The 24,270-nt window shown below is 30.9% G+C and overlaps 1 protein-coding gene across 1 annotated transcript; it reads right to left on the reverse strand.

Moving 5' to 3' along the window:
- Positions 1 to 6,383: 6,383 nt before the first annotated feature.
- Positions 6,384 to 8,722, reverse strand: LOC124926414. Its single transcript, XM_047466638.1, has 6 exons — positions 8,122 to 8,722; positions 7,939 to 8,019; positions 7,114 to 7,188; positions 6,980 to 7,024; positions 6,710 to 6,901; positions 6,384 to 6,639 (listed from the first exon to the last, which is right to left on the reverse strand). Exons 1-6 carry the CDS (start codon positions 8,647 to 8,649, stop codon positions 6,469 to 6,471), a joined length of 1,092 nt encoding a protein of 363 aa, XP_047322594.1. The 5' UTR covers positions 8,650 to 8,722; the 3' UTR covers positions 6,384 to 6,468.
- Positions 8,723 to 24,270: the final 15,548 nt, after the last annotated feature.

Consider the following 24,270-nt stretch of genomic DNA (forward strand, 5'->3'; position numbering starts at 1 on the left):
GGGAGCAGAAGGGACTAGTTAAGATTTCTAAAAATATACACGATCTCTATTTTATGCAGTTCAAGAAGGAATCAAACTTGGTTGATATTCTGAAATATGGGCATACTTATATTGGATCAAATTGTATGAAGCTGGAGAGATGGTCTGAAAAAGTAAACCTGCTAAGAAAACCAAAAGAAACAGCCCATATATGGTTTAAGCTTTGGAACATCCCAACACACATGTACAATGCAAAAGTTTTAAGTCACATTGTAAGTTTATTGGGAAAATCATTATACATGGACCCAATTACAGAAGGAGGAGAACAACTTACCTTTGTTAGAATAAGCATTGAAGTGCATCCTCGAAGTACGCTGCCAAAGAACATGACAGTATTTGACAGAAAAAGAAAGTCTACAATCATGGAAATCTCATATGAATGGAGGCCAGATATGTGTGTTTTCTGTGATACTTTTCAACATGTTAGCACTAAATATGAAAAAGCAGTTGAGGAAGAGCATAAAATCCTAAAAGGCCAAGAAGAAGAAAAGTAGAAAAATGAAACGGAAGAATCAAGAATCAAAGAGCATATTGGGAAAGTTAAAGAAATCATCAAAGAAAAAATACAGAGAAAGAAATCAAGGAAGAATTAGAGAAGGAAGAAAGTAATGATATAGAGGAAGAAAGCAAGGTAGAATCAAATAATGAAGAAATAAACGAAACTGATGAAATAGGGGATACTGAAGAAGATAAACCTAAAGACAATGAAGATGAAGAGGCAGAAGATGAAATCAAAGATACAACAGAGAAGAAAAACACAGAAGAAACTAATGTTGTTGATCCTCAAACACGTAAAACTGAAATTGATAAAAGTAGTGACAAAAGCCTGAAATCCTGAAGAAGAATACATTTTATTATGTTAGTATGAGTTCATATAGATGAATATTAAACAATAAGAGCAGACAAACATCATCATCAACTTCAAATCAATCTCCCTTTATGAAGAACGCAAGAAGAATGGGACTTGAAAGAAGACAATATGGTCAAAAGGTGGATATGGAGACAACATAGGTTGGGATAGCTAGATTTTAGTCTTTGTTCATTATAATCTGTGTTTTGTAATGTGATTTGACTGCCACCATTCAGAAACTTTTGGGTCTTTTATTTGTCATCTTACAATCAAAACTAGAGTTTGTCTAGTTTTGATTATTGATCCCTCCCACTTTTGGGCCTTTTAATGAAATGGTGTTAAACTGTTTTCCCATAAAAAAAACAATTAATATACTTGATATGACTTAGCAGTTATATATATATAGTTTAACTTATATATTTAATTAAATTTAGTTTTATCAATTCATTATTAAAACCTTTTCTAAAATTATATTCTAACAACTTTCTTTTCCTTGAACAAACTTTAGAAAGAGAAAACAATTTTCTAGAGAAAGAGAGAGTCAAATCTATTTTCTAGAAAAACTCATTATATTATATAATCTCTTTATAGGATGATTTCATTACATTTAATTTATTTTTTAATTATAATAATTGAAATGTTTTGTATATAAAAGGAAATGTCAATCACCCTTTTTCAAGTATCTTTCCATTTGTTATAAATTATTAATAATAATTAATAATTAAATATCATATTTAAAATATAAACATTTAATTAATCACTATTAATTCCTCTAATTAATTGGTTTATTAATAATATAAAATCTTTAATCAATATTATATTATCTCCAAAATAAAACTTATTCTAAATATTCAATAATATTTATCATCCATGAATAAATTCATAATTTATTCCTCATTTACATTTTAATTTAACTATTTTATTGTGTGTGACTCATTAGTCCCCTAGAGTTTTTAGCCAATTACAATTAACCAGTTAATTATAATCCATTCACGAGTATGTTTTTAGTAAAACGTGCGTGACTCCTAATGCTCTAGAAAGTGAACTGGTATTAGCTTTGAAGAAGTGTCAAACCTGTCCACAACTATTTATTTTGTGAATGTTCATCTCGTCACATCTTTATTCGGCTTAGTTATTTGAGTATGGTTATTGATTGTCAACTCCCACTAGACCGAAACATCGCATCCAGCCCAAGCTTACTTTTCTTGCCATACCGAAACTTACTACTATCTTAATTCTATCCTCGAGAGACCATCAACCCGAGATATAATGCCATGGCCATGGACTAGAAAGTAGTGTTTCGACAAGAGGCCTTTGAGTATATTCATTCTTGTTCCTAGCACAAGAGTTGTGACTTCTTTATTGGCTACTCACATTATCATTATATATCTTTTACATACCTAACCACTAGCTCTTGGTCGCCCTTTTATAGATCGATCGTAACTAGTATTAAAGTACATGATCCACACATATGATTTTACTTGAGCACCTCAAGTCTAAGGATAATTCACTATAGTAGCTATGAGACGTGCCATTGACATAGAATAAATATATTACCGTGAGGGGTCTCATGCAGGACACTCCAATGCATTGTTAACACCTCAACAACCACATGTATGTTCATTCAGATTATCAATTATAGTCTCGAGTCATAGGAACACTCGCTTGATCAAATCAAGCAATGCAACACACACTAGTCTTACCGATTTAATGATGTCCTATCTCAATAAACCTATGACTAGGGATCCTTTTTGATATGAACGTTATGTAATATAATAAGAGGCCTATCTCATGATCTCTATCATAAACAATTTTATACTAGTATCATATCATGGACTTCAACAAATTCATATTAAGAAAATACTTTTTTTTACAAATAAATAATAGTATAAAACAAAGAAGATGCCTTTATTAATTGAAATAATATTCAATTATTATAATTATGTGCCAAGGTGATGGCCATTGTCATAGTCTTGATATTCCAATCATCATAGTCTTCATTTGAGAACATTGGGATTTTGTTTAGGAGAGATATTATTTTGGTATTTGCGATTTCTTGAGAATAGAAAACTTGGCTTTAATACCACTTGTTAAAATCGGTGACAACAATAGAAGGGGAGGTTGAATATTGTTATGCTAATTTTGACTTTCAATGCGATTTTAATCTTGTTATAGATTAAAATATGTTTCTATTCTTCAACAAATCGTAGCAAGATTTGAACGAATTTAAGTGCAGAAAGTACTTGCTATATTTGCAACAGCAGAAAATGAACTGTAAGACGCAGTAAGGAAATAACACACGGTTTTATGGATGTTTGTAGATAAAACTCATATATCATCGCTTCTTCCGTTTTCAGAAGGATTCCACTAGAAGACTCTAATCTCTATAGTGACTATACAAACCCAGTCAGAACTCAGGACTTAACAACTGTCTGTTCTGAACTTCTAGCTATCACACTCTATTGAACAAACAACGTTCTGTTCAACTTACAATGCTGAAAATACACTCAAGTAGTGTAGTAAAATATTCCTCAACTTAACGTAGTGATTTATAGAATCAACAAGAGAGAAAGTAAACACAGAGCTAAGCAATTCAGAGATCGTGCGATCAATAGATTCAAAATTGCCAAAAGAGAAATCAAGATCGCGCAGGAGAGAGATTCGTCATTGTACTCTAATGCCTTTTTATATCTGAAGTGTAGGAATGGTCAAATCTAATTCGTAGATACGTATCAGCTTTCTGATGGTTGTACGCCAGGTGTACGGGATAGTACGCAAGAATAATATTCGTTGGATCGTGGCGTACAGGATGGTAGTGCACGGAGTATTCGTTTAGAACGTGGTGTACTGGATAGTATTGTGTGAGCTAGTGGAAAAGTCAAGTACATGACAGTTGTACATTTTGGCGTATTAAGCTGACGTGGAAGACTGTTCATAGTGAACAAAGTTATTGGCGCAACGCTGCTGTTCGCTACTCTATTAAGCTGACGTAGCAAGACTACTGCTCGTTACACGGTTGTTAACGTAACATAGTTGTGCTGAAGGAGCAAGGTTGTTGTCAGCGCTTTTTCATACTACTGTTGAGGCAAGGCTACTACTAGCGCTTCTTTAGACTGCTGTTGAATCAATGTTGATGTTCGTGCTTCTTCAGACTGTTGTTGAAGCGAGGCTTCTGCTAGCGTTTCTTTAAACTGCTGATGACGCAAGTTGGCTACCAGCGCTTCTTCAACCCTGCTGTTGAAGCAAGCCAACTGCCAACATGCTGAAATCAACTGTGTTGTTGGCAACTATGCTGCCAACGAGTCTTCAACTTTGCTTACGTCGGCTCTGATGCTCGCGTCTCTTCAGCTTTACCTGCGCATTAAACATTTGCATAACATAGTTTTATTCAATTATCAACATATCATCACTACGTCGTATTGATTTTTATTATCCTAAGTTCATTTTAATCAATTAAAGTGTTTTTCTTAATTAAACTTAATTAAAGATTTCTTCTTTAACCTTAATTTAATCGATTTCCCCTTTTTTTTCTTTCTTTAACTTAATTTAACAATTCTTAATTTAGTCTGAAAATTGTAAGTTTGTATCTTTTGATACAAATTGTGAAAACATGATCTGTAAGTTGTTGTTAGCTCTATTAGAAGTACGAATCACAACCCCTAATCCTAAAACCAATCAATTGAGCCGTAAGACAGTCTATTTTCCAAAACGATTTCTAGGACAAGATTTGGGAACTTTCGAATTATGTCATCTAATAGCCTAATTTTTGTTTCAATAACTTCTAAATGATGTTTATAGTCAAACATGACCCAAACAAGAACATCAATCAAGCTCTGTAACAAACTTTAAAACTGAAATTTTAAATTTTATTTCAAAATTTTCAGTTCGATCAAACATGATCGGGATGGACGTTTTATGATTTTAAATTAATCCTAACATGTTTACAAACATGTTAGGCATATATTTGAATCAAAATTCAAGCTCAAAAGCTTAAGAATAATAAATTCAAAATTTTCAATTTTACAAATTTTATTTTGACATTTTAAAAAGTGATGATGACAAAATTATAATTTAAAAAAAATAAACTGTAATCTAATATATAAATTTAAAAAAAAAAACTTTTTAATACAATTTTATATTTTTGTTACTTTTACCTTAGAAACGTAATATCTATTTTATATTAATTAATTTTATATTATAATACAAATAAAATTATATCACTTTAACTTTAATAAATTTTAAACAAATAGAGATGAATAAAAAATATCACTTTCCATTAATAACATTATTTATTTAAGGATATAATTCATTTGGATAACTCAAAACTAAAAAGTTTCTATTAAGTTAAGATTTAAGTAATATTACGGTAATATAAAGTTATTATCAATTTCAATATGGCTCAAATATGTGTATTTATATGAATATACTAAGCTTCGTGGTGAATGTGAATCCCTTAGTAATAATTTCTTATGAGTTATTTAAATTTTATCATGTCCGTACGTTTAAGTATTCTATTTATCTTAATTGGATTTATTTTTCAAACTAATTATGCTATCGGCGAGGATAACACCAAAAAAGTAGTTAAATATAGTATCAACAGGACTGTGCATGTTAATAACAACCTGACAAATGTTCGAACACCACTAATAATAAGATGTAAGTCGTCCGACCCCATCGATGATCTCGGTTTTCACACATTACATCAAGGCATGAATTTCCAATGGAGTTTTCGAATTAATTTTTTTGGGACTACCGTCTACTTTTGTTATTTTAGTTCGAATAGAAAAACTACATTATTCAATGTGTTTGATAATAATATAATTGCTACTTGTAGTGCTGCTGATTGTTATTGGGTAGTTAAAGATGATGGTTTCTATTTGAGCGGTGATAACAAAACTTTTTCTAAAATACATAATTGGCCGGAGTGGAAGGATGTTTATTATAATCTTATTTCTTAATATCTATATGTATTGGAATAAAACTTAAATTATTATCTATATGTATTGGAATAAAACTTAAATTATTATATTGGATAGTTTGTTTAATTTTAAAGTGTCAATTAAATTTCTCTCTCCTATAATCTATTTTAACTATCTTTCTTAATTAATTTATATAAATATAATATTTGTTTAAAATCTTTTTCATATATTAAGGCACATGAATAGAAATAAATTTTTTTCTCTATCTAATTTATATACATTATCTCTTATTAATATAATTTTTTATTTACTCTATTATATATATATATATATATATAATTATCTTTTTATATCTAATTTATAGAAAAAAAATTAATTAAAAAATAAACAAATTTTATTTATATATATTTAAATATATAAAAAGATAAATTAAGATTAGAGAGAAAATAAAAAATAATTTCTATGATAATTCATTCTATTAAAAAATCATTATCATTTTTAATTAATTTATATATTTTCTCCCTCTTTAATTCAATTTTTTTATTTATATATATAAATAAAATTAATTAAGAAAATAAACTAAATTTTAATTTTATATATATGCTTGTAAAAAGAAAGAGACTGAGCTATGTAAAATATATATGGGGTTCATTTCTCCAATCACAAAAAGTCCATAGGAAGTTCCAAACCATCCAATGCATCGATCCATTTCTTCCTCAACTTTGTTGGCTTTCGGTTTCTTTTTTGATCAAGTTCTGTCGTACTTTCTATATCGGAATCTTTTATTGGGTCATTAATCGAGTTTCCCATCAGATGAGTGTCCCATAAACCCTATCAACATCAAAATCTCTTTAACATATCCAATTACAGTCAAACTATATAATGCAAAATAGTGATATACCTTGGTGAGCCTTTGTATGCGTGAAGCTGCTGATTCATGAACCACAACCATGTCGGGTTCAACTTCAACCACATCCTCCACAAACAAAGAATAGGTGCTTACCAAAGTTGAGGGGATGATAGATATTCCAAAGGAATCAAGTTCTAGAGACTCTATAGCTCCAGTGTTGATGTCAAAGGTATAACCACGCACCTAGCAAGAAAGATTGGTAGATAGATATTGAAATTGAGCTTTCATTAGCGATTTGTCAACATTGGTGGAAGATAATACCTTTCCCATATTTCGTTGACCTTCGGTTACCACATCATATCCTACCTGACAAATGAGCAGATCAATTGAATAGCGAAAAAGAAAAGAACATACAGTTATAGGACTTGTCTCAATTAATAAATAACATGTAATACCAACGTCTCCAGTCCAATCATTTTCATTTCATTTTCCATCACGCTCTCATCTGGAACGAGCACAACATCACCTACCTAGATCCCAACATAATCATAACTTATTCTATCAGCAAACTGAACATTTATGTACTTGTACATGATAGATTACACTATATTGTCAAAATAAAAGGAAAAACTATAAGATTGGAGCAATAATAAGCAATATCCAGTTAACAAGAAGAGTGGAGCAATAATAATTTGTGCCAAAGTAAACTAGAAATACAAATCAAATATTAAGGAATTGAATGGCGCAATAAGAATGTAAGAATGTGATGTAACATATAAGGATTAGATACACTTGTAGTTTTCATAAGATTAGATTATAGATAGTATATAATAGAAACATGATGTAACATATATATAGGATATTTCATAGGACTTGGAGAAGCCATTTGCAACTGGGCATCCTTTCAATATTTCAATTGTTCAGAAACTACACCCAATTCTTCTAAAGTGCTTGAATTTCCTCATTGACTGCATGTTTCCATTTTGTGTGATTATGTGTTTGTATCAATGTTGGTTGGTTGGCACTTGTATGGTATCAAACAAGGTTAACCATCATAGGATATGAAATTGGGTGCCTTCTTAATGCAATTTATATCTCGACTATCCGATATTGGTCAAACTGAATCATGATTACAGAGTTGTATTTGTATGAATGCAGGTAGGATCTGGATTGGTAAAACTGAATCATGATTCAGATAGAGTCTTCAGATAACCAATATATATATATATATATATACAAAAGTAAGAATTACAACTAAAGTGAGATGATATATCATATACCTGACTAACATCATCAAGAAGAAATCTTTCTGATTCCCCAGAAAGAAGGCTTGGACGAACCTCTATAACCACCACCAGCCACTGAGAAAGTTTATTATGAGTTTGAATCAGGTTTCCAGTCTTCAACCTCTTCAAAACACACAAGAAAATCGAACAAAGATACTGAATTCAGTTATGACTTACAGAATTTGTATCCACCCATAATTGGGAGATGAAGCCCAAACTGAGAGCAGATCTTGAGCTGATAACTTGTTTCGCTAACATTTTGGATCTATTCATCAATTGTCTTCTGATGTTCCCTTTATTATTGATCTCCTTCTTCTGTCTTATCCTCTCATCGCTATCTTTCAATTTCTCCACGCCAGTCTCCTCGCGAAGGTCGAAGAAATCAGAATCTGCATCGCTGCGACCCGATTTGAGCTCAATCTGCCGCTCACTCCGTTGGACGAAAAAATCATTTTGGTTCTGTTTTTCTGGCTCCTTCCAATGATTTCCGAATCTGGGTCGTCTATTTTTTAATTCGTTTGGTTTGAGACAAGAGATGACGAGTGGGTATCCTTTGTCTGAGGTTGAAAGTAGCTGCTGCAATCGACCGATTCTAGAACTGGAGATACATATATGTGACACAGATTGGACGGTAAAACAAGAATGGGGGAAGAGAATTGGCGTTGAAGAAACGCAATCGGAGATGGAGAAATGAAGGGAAGGCATGAGGAATTGCGTGAAGATTTCTCAGCTTATTTCTTGAGCAGTTCAATCAACTATCTATCATCCATGGAAGACGAAAAGGAAGAGAAAATAAATGATTATTTTTTTTTATATGAAGGAAGGTTTTTAATTTTTTTTTTTAATTTGAAAAACATAAATTCATAAAATATAACTTCTTCTCATTCTAAAGTAATATAGTTTACTAATCAAACTTAATTATCATTTTTTTACATTTTTATTAATACTATAACTTATTATTAAATATATTTTCAATTTAATTATTTAAATTATTATTTTTTATGATATAATTATTATCATAACTTTTTTAATTATATTTTATTATTTATTATTTATAAAAAATTAAATATAAAATTTTAAATGTTATTCATATTATAAATTTATAATTTTGATCTATGGTTTAAAAATTGTGTTAATTTTTTCATAGTAAATCTCTATTACAAGTAATTGAATTTAATTTTTTTTTTTTATCAAAATTTTATTATAAATAGTCTAATCTAACATTTTTATTGTGTTTTTTTACTACAATAAATTTTTATTATGAAAATTTTTATACAATTTTTGTTTATTGTGTTATCCCTCCACAACAAATCTATTATACTAAATTTAATCTAACTTTTGTATTGGGTTATCTCTCAACTATTTAATAAATAAATAAATAAATAATCTCAAATTATTTTACCATCATTAGATGAGATTGATTATATATATCTTAAATATTAAACAAGAAAGTTGTCTATATACTTTTAGTTTATGTTTTTTAAATTTATTTAATATTAATTATTAATAATTGTTATTATCTCATCTATCCAAATTTAAGACATTCAACAAAAGAATATAAAATGATATTATTTTAATCATGCTTCCATTGCCTTTTAATAAAACTAGCTACCACAGCCACACAATTGTAATCATCATTATTATTGAAAATTGAATTTAAACCTAAGATATACAAGACAACTAATTTTTGTTCAATAAGATGTATCAATTATATTCTAACAGAACCAAAAAGAATTCAATGTATGCAACATCTCTATAGAAACAATACCAGTGCTATGACCCTATTTAGTAACATTCGGAATTAAATAGAAAACAAATCTCCCCACGCCAAGGCAAACCTCACGACATCATTCAAAGTTATGGAATCCCTTCCGATGAAGAGAGTAGACTTCATATTGCTATAAAAATCGGGTAGTGATTGAAACAATATCAATGCTAGGTCTTCATCATTCATCTTTACATCAACCGTCTCCAAATCAAAAAGTATCGTGAAGAAATCATCGATGTGCTCCTTAATTGTTTTGTTGCCAACCATCTTATAGGTAAAGAGTTTTTGTTTCAGAGATAGCCTCTTGACAAAGGACATGCTCATGTAGATTTCCTCCAACTTTAACCATAGGGAATCAAATGTGCTCTCATTCAAAACCTTTTGCAACACTCTATCGTCAAGACTTAATAACAAGATTGAATGAGCTTTCTGCAAGATGTCTTTCTTCTCCTTCTCGGTGTAAGAGCTTGGCATGTTACCTTCTCCAAGAAATGCATCACCGACACCTTGTTGCACCATCAAGGCCCTTATCTTGGTCTTCCAAAGGAAGAAATCATTCTCCCCTGTGAACTTCTCAATGACAAACATAGTTTCCATTGATCAACTTTGAGAAAACTGATGTAAGTACTCAAAGATTCTTCCAAGAACTCCAAGAATTTACCCTAGAAGAAATCAAGTAAATTTCAGCAAACAAATGTAAAAGAGAAAATCAATTCAATAGAATCACAAGTGTTTACAAGATCATACACTTAACAAGAATTGCTCCAAGAAATTCAACATAAACTTTTGTAAGAACTCCAAGAATTTACCCTAGAAGGAATCAAGTAAATTTAAGCAAACAAATGTAAAAGACAATCAATCCACTAGAATCACAAGTCTTTACAATGATTACAAGATCATACACTCAACAACATATGAAACATCATTCCCAACATTTAGTGACATTATGTATTCAAATATTGATCCAAAAACATGATTCAAATCGTAATGGACTTGCGAGTTAACTCAGGTAAAATCAATAACACGAGAATTACCTTCTTCGTTCTTTCCAATTCTTCGGTCGTCTACCGGTGTTGCTAATGGTAACTGAGATCACAACGTTTGGAGAGAAAAAAAGAAAAGAGATGACTAAAGACTAAAGAGGGGGGATTTCAGGGATGCGGGAGGTTTGAATATATCAGGGTTATATTATATATATGCATTTAGGACGGTAGCTCATAATTTATAATGATATATTTAATTACAATTAAAAAAAAGTTTTATCAGGATATTAATTACAAACTATGTAAAATTTCATGCGTTGTGTAGTTATTGAGGAAGGTATAAATGATGCACAATAAAAAAAATTAAACAACCAAATTATACTATATTCTTACATTATACAAAAATATACGTGACAATAAATAATATGTGTACACTCATAAAGTTCTAAGAAACAAAGGCAATATTCCAAAAATGGAGTCATGCTCGTCCATATGTAAAGGTTCTTAATTAAGTTAAAACTAAAAAAAAAAAAAACACCACAAATACAAAAACAAACAAAAACAAAATATATTATAAATGATGGATAATACAATCATTTATCTCAATCGGATAAATACATATAAACACATTATTCAAATATATATTTGGTATATATTTGGCTGCCATGATATGTCTCATAATTTTTTTAACAATAAATAACCTTAAATTGTTAAGTTTAAAATATGTCCAAAATCTAAATTTACTCTCCCATTAAGACCCTAATTTGACAATTCAATTATTTATTTAAATTTAAAATAATATTTTATATAAGCCCGTATTCTTGGTTGGGTTACTGAAATAACTAAAGAGAGAAAAAAAATTATAATTAGTGATGATTTTGAAGATGTCCGAATATTTTTTTTTAGATTTAAATGATATATATATAAAAATAAAATAAAATTAATAATTTAACATATAAAATATTTTAATATTTTGGTTAATAAATTGATTAATTTAATGGATAAGAGGAAAGTAAAATAATGTTTGATTTTTGGGGGTTATTTAAAATTTTAAATAACCCAAAATCGAATTTAGGTTTTTCTAACCAAGCCTTGACTTGCCTAAAAAGAGGAAGATAGATTCCTATTGAGCATTGAAAGGAATATCTCCGAAACCAACCCCACAATTGAACACGGCCGCTCTCCGGATCACTCGGGGGGAAATGGCTCTAAGGTGCATTCAAAGCGTTAGGAACGATGGTCAAGGTTTGCCGTAACATAAATAAAGAGATGAGTTCGATTCAAACATCCAAACAGAACCACAGCTACCTCGGTTGTTGGAGGTCTCTCCGATCCTCTCCCTGTGGTCGAGCGGAAATCCTTGGCTTACTTTACTGAAAGCTGGGCATTAACAAATACAACATTAATTTATTTAATTTGAATAGATTTACTAACCAGCTCAATTAGATTGAGAAAATTAAATATTTAGAATTTAAATTGAGTAAATTAAGGGTCTGATTGGATTTGAGATTTTTTTTAAAAAAATTAGTTATTTAAATAGTAATGATGAGTTATGATAATGAATTTTTATTTTTGGATAAAGTACTTAGATGTATTAATATATAATGATAAAATAAAAAATAATAATTTAAAATAAATAATATTTTAGTATTTTTGTTAATGAACGGGTGAAACGAGAGTGAATTTTTTTTAATTATTTATTTTAAGTATATGATTGAAAGGTCTTTCTCCACTATCTTCAACAATTTATGAGCGTCTGCCGAACAGTCAGCCTAAAAGTCCTGATAGTGATCTAACTCCTGCCAAAGACTTCGCAGTTCAGCAAAATAGACCAACAGACTTCTATTTTCCTGTTTTGTTTCATGCACCTTCTTCCTTATCTAAAAGACACTTAGGCCTTATTACCTTTTTTATTATTTCAAAATAAAATAAATTGAATACTCTTACAGGCTTACAGTTAAATGGTTAGTAGGATAGTTTTAAACGTGTGTATATATATAGAGAGGAGTGATAGAGTAAAAAAATTCTCTCACCAAATTCCCTCACCTAATCATTTCTCATATATATAAAAGAAAATTTTAAATTAAAATTGATTTCTATGAACATTAAATTGAATATATATATATATATATATATATATATAAAAGAAAATTTTAAATTAAAATTGATTTCTATGAACATTAAATTGATTTGCGGAAGCGTGATTGAATCAAGCACTTATCTCCAGCTATTGTTTGTCTCCCAATAATCGTCGATGAACCTTCACTAGTAAAAAATGGTTTTTAACAATGGCAAAAACACTCGGTGAAAGCCTAATTGTCGTTGGTGATAGTTTTCACTGAGGGCGACAAATGCTCTCAAAAGGTGTCAGTAATTCAACTATCAATGAAGGAAAAAATAGTATTACCGATTGCATTTGCTGTCCTCGGAGATAATATTATCAACGATAGTGATTAGTTCTCTCGGTGATAATTCAATTATTTTACCAAGAGTAGAGCCAATTCTTTCGGTGATAATCTGAAATATTGTTGAGAGCCTTTCTTTAGCTCTCGGTGATACTCTTAAATGATTACCGAGAGCATACGTCTATTGCTCTCGATGATAATGAGTTTTTTTTAAATAAAATGTTTGTAAAACCGATTATACATATTTAAACCAAAACAATTTCAGAAATCATACACAATTTATAACAAAAATATACCAAATTTTATATACCAATAAACCAAAATCCTAGTTCATCCAAAAACTAAAGTTCTAAAAGATAAAAGCTATTTCTAATTAATATATCATAATAGTGTCTCGACTAGACAGATTTTTGATTCTAGAAAACCAGAGGGTTGCTCAACATAAACATCTTTATTTAGTTTACCATTTAAAAATACATTTTTTACATCTATTTGAAAAACTTTAAAATTCTTAAATGATGCATAAGCTAGGAAGATTCTGATTGCCTCAAGTCTAGCTACAGGTGCAAATGACTCATCAAAGTCAATGTCTTCCTCCGGTCTGTATCCTTGGGCATCCAATTGGGCTTTGTTTTTAATAACTAAGCCATATTCATTAAGCTTGTTTCTAAAAACCCATATAGTTCCAATGACCGATTGATCAGTCAGTCTTGGAGTTAGATGCCACACTTTATTTCTCACAAGTTGGTTTAACTCCTCCTACATAGCATTGATCCAATCTGGATCAAGCACTGCTTCACCAATTTTCTTGGGTTCAATTTGAGAAATAAATGCGGAGTTGGTCATTTCATCCATTAATTGACGTCTTGTCCTACGAGGAGAGTTAGGATTACCGGTTATCAATTCTGGTGGATGATTCTTGTTTTATCTGAAGTTGGGTCCTAAAGGATTAGTCATCTGACCAGATGGCTCTGCGATGTCCGAACTCTCAACATCTTGTTGAACAGGAGTTTGAACGTTTGGTTGGTTCTCAACCGAATCAGCCACATGATCAGACAATGGAATCCGTTTAGCCAGAGTTTCATCCTTACACACAGACTCAAGACTTGTCGCTTCCAATCTGCTAGCAAGGTCGATGGGATCAATGGGATTACTTTCAACAGACTCATCACAAACAACATGTAAGGATTCCTCAACAGTTTGTGTTTTGTTGTTGTATACTCTGTAAGCCTTACTTACTGAGGAATAATCCAACATGATTTTAGCATCTGCTTTAGCATCAAAAGCAGTCAGATATATAGTCCTTCCCATTATTATGAATAAAACATTTACACTCAAATATTTTAAAATAAGAAACTATAGGAATTCTCACGTAAAACAGTTCATAGGGTGTTTTGTCAAAACGTTTGTTAATTATCGACCATATATACTTTAAATAAAATATTTTATAAATATATAATATCTATATGGCAATCTTTTTTCTATTTTTTCTGTAAAATTAGAATTAAGAGGCTTCAATTTAAAGTAAAAAATAATTTCCAAAATATATGAGCTCAATAATTTATATTTTTTTTTATTGAAAATCATAAATTAGTTGGAGTAGAAAATGAGACATTTAATTTAGCAAATATATCTGATATACCTCACGGCAATAAATAGATCTTTTAAAAGCCAGATTTTTGCAAAACTAATGCATATCTTTTCTGAACCAATTTTCAAAGTAACTTGTTTATATTTAACAAGAAAAGATAGATCTAATTTCTTAAACCCTTATTTTCTTTCAACTTCTCTAACTAACTTACATTTTTTATTATTCTCAAATTAACTTACTTACTATTATTATTATTCAAAGTCAGTTTTCATATTTTAATTTTATTTATTTATTTATTTTTATTATATTTAAATTTATTATTAAATATATATATTTAAAATAATCATTTTTATTAATTTTTTTTATAAATTAGATTATTTATATTTTGATGTATATGTTTACATTATTATTTATATTTTAAATTATATTTTAATAAATTTTATAATTTTAATTTTAATATTTACATTTACATTTCAATTATTATTTATATAATATAATAAATATTCATTCTACTATCCTCATAAATAATTGATAAATGTTAATATATTTTAACCATGACTATATATAATAATTTATAAAAATAATTACAATTATTCTTCTCTAAATTATCTAAATTATCGACAATTTTACTTAATACATATTTGTCTACATATAACCTTTTTGGCAACACCTCCCACAAATTATGGTTTTTCTTAAGTTAGTCATCTCAATTTGAATACACTAACTTTGAATTCGATAATTTTTCTCTTTCTCAAAATTTCATTGGGAATAAAATTATCATATTTCTTTCAATTGAGAATGTCAAATATTAATTTTTTAAGTATATCTGAAATGAAATCGTTAACACTATATTTTATGTTAGGTTTATTAGTTGATAAACATTTTTAACTCATGTTTTTATTATTGTTTCTCAAATACTTAATCTCGTTATTTTCCTGTTTATTTGGTGACACTTTGAACAATCATGTTTTTTTATAATGTTTTTTTCATTATATTTAAACAATTCTTATTTATATAAAATATGATTAAACTTTTTAAAATAAAAATAAAAGTTATATAAAATAATAATTAAAAGTAAATATATATTAAAATATAAATAATTAAATTTATAAAATTAATAATTTAAAATATTAATTTATATATATATATATATATTAAAATATAAATAATCAAATTTATAATAATAATAATTTAAATATTTTAATAAAATAATAATTTAGATATATATATATATAATAATAAATTTAAATATAAAAAATTTAAAAAATAAAAAAATTGAGTTTGAATAATAAAATAAGTTATGAGAACGAATAAACAAAATAAGTTAGTTTGGGAAGTTGAACGAAAAACAGAGTTAGAGTTAGTTAAGAAATTAGATCTATATTTTCTTGTTATATATATATATATATATATATTTATTGATTAGTTTTTCTTTACCCTTCTATAGTTTTTAAGTAATTTTATAATCTTCAAATATTTATAATAAATAATTATGTGCTTTCACTATTTCTAATTGGAAAATTTTTAATTTGATAAATTCCTTAACAAATTAAATTACTTTAGTTTAACTTATTGAATTTTCATCCGAGATATGATTGGGGCAGGGAATTTGAGAGAAAAAATTACGTGGCAAAATCTTAATCCCGAAAAAATAACAATTTTTTTTTTCTATCATTATCATTTTTTTTTCAGTTAGTTATGTGGTGACACGTCATCTTCTCTCAAATTCTCTCTTATTACTCCTCTTTTCAAACAATCTTAATCACCACAAATTCTTATTTCTTAATTAAGAAATTAAATGTCACGAATACCTAAAAAAATCTCTAAATAGTTTTAAAATAAGAATACCAAATAAATCACACAATCCAATGTTCCCAAAATAACTTATATAACTTCCAAATAACTTTAAAAAACGGAGTATTTTAGTGGCTTATTTTGATATATTAATATAGGGTTGTTAAGTTTAAATTATAATCTTATTTTAGTTATAAAACTTATATTAACATTTTATTTTGTCTCCATAAAACTTGGCATTGTTTGATCTGAATTATCAATCACCAACCAGGCTCAACTTTTGTCAATAAAAAAATGTTTTATCAATAATCAACTCGTTTTATTTCTTCCTTAATTGTTTCATATCTATTCAATTTAATTTACATGTTTCTTATTGGAATATTAAATTTAGCTGAACAAATTCTGTAAAAAAAAACTCACATATTCCTTTAAAAAAATGTCTCAATTATTATTTGAGACTCTAACTTAATCAGTTTTATCATAAGAGGCTTAGAATTTTAAATTGCTACATTTGAGATTCGGATTTTAACATTTTTATCTTTATCCGGTTTGGTTTGTTTTGCTAAGCCGACTATTCATAAATGACATTTAATAATTATTTGACAAAATATATAATACCATGTTCGATACTATAACAGACTTAGGAAAAAAGTCCTCAAATGGCCAAAATTAAAATTTTAAATTTCAAACCTCAGCCGAGTCCACATATACTAATTAAGCCTTAAAAATCAACAAAACATATATATAATCTCTCACTTTTTAAGTAATTTTTTTTGAGTTTTAGACATATTTTCAGCCACAACTCCTTATACAATCATTGCCTGATGTATATGTATTGGGGAAGCTCCTATCGTCGTCAAAGTCGTGAGATGTCGAAGAAATGAAGAGTTGCAAGATTGCCATAATTTGCTACTGGTTAGGATATATGTACATATTGGTTGTTCATTAGATTTCTCGAGGTTGGTTTGCTGGAGTTCTAGATGTATCAAGGTCGATTGAAATTTTTAGAGGGAAGGTTTCGCAATGGATAAAGCTACGTCTGGAAAAGAAGAGAAAAATCCACTCAAGACATAGCACCGTATAACTAAAAAAATTATGATAATTAGACATCGTTTACAAAATTGAGAATTTGATCTATTCGGATTGAAAGTTTAACTAATTGGGTTATCTTATATTGGATGAGTGTGGGAGGAATGATTTGCCATCATGTCATTAGTTGAAAATAATGGTGTTTAATATTTGAAATGAAGGTCTAATTGAATTCGAATTTTATTTTCGGTTTTTTAATCGAATTTCAAACTAATTCGAATTAAAATACGGCAAATGAGAAATATGAGCCTCATCTTCCATGAATCATCCTTATCAGAGTATCCGACGAAAATGTCTTCAAGCTCTTTCAGTCTAACATCATTTTTACCCTTAAAATATTTGAAGACAAGGGGTGAACATTCTTCAACCTCCTCCATCAAAGGAAATCTGCCAAAGTTGAGACTTGTCACCAATGCATAATCTTTAATGCCCCAGCAGACCTCCTTATCATTGACCAAGAACCTTATCTCCTTCGAATTTGAGCTGATTTTTTTGATAAACATCTAATGGAGTATGGTTCATGAAAAATATAATGTCGAGGTTTGAAATATATACTGGAATTGGGTCTGCAAAACTCTATCCAAAAGATCATGGTGAGTAAACCTCTCCTTTATCTTTGCCAAGCTGGGACCGGTGGATTTCCATGAAACACGACCATTAAAATCATTAATAATGGTTCCGTTTGGTGCCATCTACAAAAACAGTAAAATCATATACACAATCATGTTTGGTGGATCAAAAACAGTAAAATCATATTAATAATTGAAGCCACGCACCACCCTAACGCCCCACGCCCCACCCACGCCCAAGCCCACGCCCCACGCCAAGCCCACACCCACGCCCACGTTCCACGCCCAAGCACACGCCCACGCCCACGCTCAACGCACTACCCCACGTCATCCCCACGCCCAAGCCCACACCCAAGCCCACGCTCAACGCACTACCCCACGCCCCACGCCAACCCCATGCCCAAGCCCACGCTCCACGCATAACCCCCACGCCCAAGCTCACGCTCCACGCAAAACCCCCACGCCAACCCCACGCCCAAGCCCACGTTCCATGCACAACCCCCACGTCATCCCCACGCCCAAGCCCACGCTAAACGCACAACCCCCACGCCCACGCTCAACGCATTACAATTCTCAGCATTCACAAACCATTCTCAAACATTCTCAGCATTTCAAATATTCACAAACTATTCAAACTATATCATTCTCATCATTTCAAACCATAAACTTAAACTAAAACCCTAAAACCCTAAAACATTTCATACTCAACATGCAAATATACCATTCTCAGCATTCAGAATAAGCAAAAACCATTCTCATCATTTCAAACCATAAACCTAAACCTAAACTAAAACCCTTCTCATCAAACATTCACAAATCATACAATTCTCAGCATTTCAAACCATAAACTTAAATTAAAACCCTAAAAACCATAAACATTTCATACTCAACATGCAAGAGAGGGAGAAATAGACGAACTAACCTGAGATATGTTGGGCGAACGTTGGGGAGTCGGGCTAGAAGTGTCCGGGGCTTGGCGATCGTCGAAGAGGCTGGCTGGAAGCGTCTTGGCTATCGTCGGGGCTCGAGGGGTTGCGCGTCGTCCTATGGCGAACGTCGGGGAGGGGTTGCGCGTCGTCCTTGGCTATCGTCGGGACTAGAAGCTTCGGGCTTGGGCGGGGAAGTGGGCGTCTGGGGGAAGGTGGGGAGGGGGAAGTGTAAAGGTCGGAGGGTCGGGAGCTGGGGAAGAAAGAGGGAAATTGATTTTTTTTTTTTAAAAAAAATGTTAGTAAGGGTAAAATTGGAAATTTTTTAAAAAAAATGTTAAAAATAAAAATGGAAATTTTTAAGGTTAAAAATGGGATTTTGAGGGTCATTTGATCAAATTTTCCTTTTTAAGTTGAGGCCAAATAAAAACTGAATTCATTTTTTATTATATATTTTATTAAATATAATAAAATAATTATATATTTTATTAAATTAAATTTAATAAATTGTTAACCCTTCAAAATTTATATCACTCTAACCCCTAAAATTTATTAACATTGAAGTAAAAAAAAAATACAAGTGCAATTATTATAATAAAGAGTACAATTTTTGTAGGTATGTTCAATATTTGGTCTAAATCCAATATCCGACCTAATTCGAATAAATCAAATTCGAATTTTAATATTCGGTTCGTTTCGAATTTTCTTAATTTTTTTTTAAAATTAAGGAACCCGAATTAAGTAATTCGAATGACCCGAAACCCGAAACGGAACTGATTAACACCAAGGAGAATTTTTTATTTATTTATTTATTTTATTTTTTTGACCAATCTGACATTGTCATCCTCTTCTCTAAATTTCTCTTCAAAATTCTCTCTTTATCATTTTTTTATATTTAAAAGAATATAGTCAAAAAAAAAAAAAATATCTTACATATTATTTAAAAATTGTCCCAAACTTAATTTTACTTTTATTTAAAGGGTTGAACTCGAAATGAGTAAACTAATATCCAAATTTTAACATTTTTAACTAAAAAGTTGTTGACATATAAAGAAGGGATAAATATATATTTTAAATTAATAAAATATTTGACAATTAAATTTATTTAAAATAAATAAATAAATAAATATTAAAATTGAAATATAAAATAGTTCAATTTAAAGTTGGAGACAAAATAGTAACCTAGATCCTTAAAAAATTAAAAAAAAAACATTATACATAATCTCCCAGCTTTTAAATAAACAAATAAAATAGAGTTGCATTTTTAAGGAATATTCCAGCTCCCATATTCCTCCATCCAATAATAATGTTCCACGTTAACGTCAAATATAAGTGGAGAATCGTTTTGAACAGTTTTTTCGGATTTTGACCAATAAAAGTGCGATCTGTTAACCGCCAAAGGAGAGAGAGAGAGCGCCCATATATATACCCCATCAAGAAAGGAATATATTCTTCTTCTTTGCAGAACCATTCTTCTCTTTGTTTGCCTCCTCCATTGCTACTCTTCCAGCCTTTCCCAAGGTAAGCATATTCAATATGTATAGCTTCATCTATTGAATGAATATGAATGAATGAATACTCACAAGTGTAATCGCCAATTCGATTGGCATAAGAGTCAGGGAAATCTTCTTTTCCTTTGTTTGTTTCCATTCTAGTAATCCCCATGGAGAATTTCACACAATACCCATGATTAAAACGATCTTGCATTTATTGATCTAATTAAAATATAGATCTTTAATACTATATGCATGATGATGCAGTTGAATGTGACATGTTTCTTTTTCTTTTGAATCTTGAGTAAAAATAATAATTTTAACCTTTTTGTTTTGAACTCAGAAAACAGATTTGATAGCAAGATATATTCATGAATTCAAGATTTATTGGGGGATCAGTTGTTTCCTGTAAGACAGGAAACAAGAACAGCAACAGCAGCAGCTTCTTCTGGATTTTAGTCTGCTTATTTCCAAAGACTACAACTTTGATTAAGTGTGTGGTTAGAATTCCTTCAATTAGCAAACCAGAGACCTTTGAAGAGCTCCCTTAGTATTAGTATTAGTAGTAATTGGAAGTTGGCCATCTGTATACTGCATTGAGAATCACTTTGTTGGACTTAATTGTCGGTATGGTTTCATCACAATTACCCACTTTGGCTGAAAATAGATTATGCAAATCTTTCCTTAGCAAACTTTTCACCCCAAAGAGCATCCCCAAGTATAATATCCGAGATGATCTACACCCAGATTTTTCTGATGTTTTTGGTCCTTTTGTGCCATCATCTCATGAAGTTGTTCAAGTCCTTTTATTTCTTCCTTAATTGTTTGTCATATCTATTCAATTTAATTTATATGTTTCTTATTGGAATATTAAATTTAGCTGAGCAAATTCTGTAAAAAAAAACTCACATATTCCTTTAAAAAATTGTCTCAATTATTATTTGAGACTCTAACTTAATCAGTTTTATCATAAGAGGGTTAGAATTTTAAATTGCTACATTTGAGATTCGGATTTTAACATTTTTATCTTTATCCGGTTTGGTTTGTTTTGCTAAGCCGACTATTCATAAATGACATTTAATAATTATTTGACAAAATATATAATACCATGTTCGATACTATAACAGACTTAGGAAAAAAGTCCTCAAATGGCCAAAATTAAAATTTTAAATTTCAAACCTCAGCCGATCGAATCCACGTATACTAATTAAGCCTTAAAAATCAACAAAACATATATATATAATCTCTCACTTTTTAAGTAATTTTTTTTGAGGTTTAGACATATTTTCAGCCACAACTCCTTATACAATCATTGCCTAATGTATGTGTATTGGGGAAGCTCCTATCGTCGTCAAAGTCGTGAGATGTCGAAGAAATGAAGAGTTGCAAGATTGCCATAATTTGCTAGTGGTTAGGATATATGTACATATTGGTTGTTCATTAGATTTCTCGAGGTTGGTTTGCTGGAGTTCTAGATGTATCAAGGTCGATTGAAATTTTTAGAGGGAAGGTTTCGCAATGGATAAAGCTACGTCTGGAAAAGAAGAGAAAAATCCACTCAAGACATAGCACCGTATAACTAAAATAATTATGATAATTAGACATCGTTTACAAAATTGAGAATTTGATCTATACGGATTGAAAGTTTAACTAATTGGGTTATCTTATATTGGATGAGTGATAAAAATGGGAGGAATGACTTGCCATCATGTCATTAGTTGAAAATAATGGTGTTTAATATTTGAAATGAAGGTCTAACTGAATTCGAATTTTATTTTAGGTTTTTTAATCGAATTTCAAATTAATTCGAATTATAATACGGCAAATGAGAAATATGAGCCCCATCTTCCATGAATCCTCCTTATCAGAGCATCCGACGAAAATGTCTTCAAGCTCTTTCAGTCTAACATACTTTTTACCCTTAAAATATTTGAGGACAAGGGGTGGACATTCTTCAACCTCCTCCACCAAAGGAAATCTGCCAAAGTTGAGACTTGTCACCAATGCATAATCCTTAATGCCCCAACAGACCTCCTTATCATTGACCAAAAACCTTATCTCCTTCAAATTTGAGCTGATTTTTCTGATAAGCATCTAATGGAGTATGATTCATGAAAAATATAATGTCGGGGTTTGAAATATATACTGGAATTGGGTCTGCAAAACCCTATCCAAAAGATCATGGTGAGTAAACCTCTCCTTTATCTTTGCCAAGCTGGGACCGGTGAATTTCCATGAAACACGACCATTAAAATCATTAATAATGGTTTCGTTTGGTGCCATCTGCAAAAACAGTAAAATCATATACACAATCATGTTTGGTGGATCAAAAACAGTAAAATCATATTCATAATTGAAGCCACGCACCACCCTAACGCCCCACGCCCCACCCACGCCCAAGCCCACGCCCCACGCCCCACGCCAAACCCACGCCCAAGCCCACGCCCACGCTCAACGCACTACCCCACGCCCAAGTCCACGCTCAACGCACTACCCCACGTCCCACGCCCAAACCCAAGCCCACGCCCAAGCCCACACCCAAGCCCACGCTCAACGCACTACCCCATGCCCCACGCCAACCCCACGCTCCACGCATAACCCCCACGCCCAAGCCCACGCTCCACGCACAACCCCCACGCCAAGCCCACGCCCAAGCCCACGTTCCATGCACAACCCCCACGTCATCCCCACGCCCAAGCCCACGCTAAACGCACAACCCCCACGCCAACCCCACGCCCACGCTCAACGCATTACCATTCTCAGCATTCACAAACCATTCTCAAACATTCTCAAACATTCTCAAAAATTCTCAGTATTTCAAATATTCACAAACCATTCAAACTATACCATTCTCATCATTTCAAACCATAAACTTAAACTAAAACCCTAAAACCCTAAAACATTTCATACTCAACATGCAAATATACCATTCTCAGCATTCAGAATAAGCAAAAACCATTCTCATCATTTCAAACCATAAACCTAAACCTAAACTAAAACCCTTCTCATCAAACATTCACAAATCATACAATTCTCAGCATTTCAAACCATAAACTTAAACTAAAACCCTAAAAACCATAAACATTTCATACTCAACATGCAAGAGAGGGAGAAGTAGACGAACTAACCTGAGATATGTTGGGCGAACGTTGGGGAGTCGGGCTAGAAGTGTCCGGGGCTTGGCGATCGTCGAAGAGGCTGGCTGGAAGCGTCTTGGCTATCGTCGGGGCTCGAGGGGTTGCGCGTCGTCCTATGGCGAACGTCGGGGAGGGGTTGCGCGTCGTCCTTGGCTATCGTCGGGGCTAGAAGCTTCGGGCTTGGGCGGGGAAGTGGGCGTCTGGGGGAAGGTGGGGAGGGGGAAGTGTAACGGTCGGGGGTCGGGAGCTGGGGAAGAAAGAGGGAAATTGATTTTAAAAAAAAAGGAAAAATGTTAGTAAGGGTAAAATTGAAAAAATTTTAAAAAAAATGTTAAAAATAAAAATGGAAATTTTTAAGGTTAAAAATGGGATTTTGAGGGTCATTTGATCAAATTTCCCTTTTTTAAGTTGAGGCCAAATAAAAACTGAATTCATTTTTTATTATATATTTTATTAGATATAATAAAATAATTATATATTTTATTATATTAAATTTAATAAATTGTTAACCCTTCAAAATTTATATCACTCCAACCCCTAAAATTTGTTAACATTGAAGTAAAAAAAATAC

Source organism: Impatiens glandulifera, chromosome 2, assembly GCF_907164915.1.
Source record: "Impatiens glandulifera chromosome 2, dImpGla2.1, whole genome shotgun sequence".
NCBI lineage: Eukaryota > Viridiplantae > Streptophyta > Magnoliopsida > Ericales > Balsaminaceae > Impatiens > Impatiens glandulifera.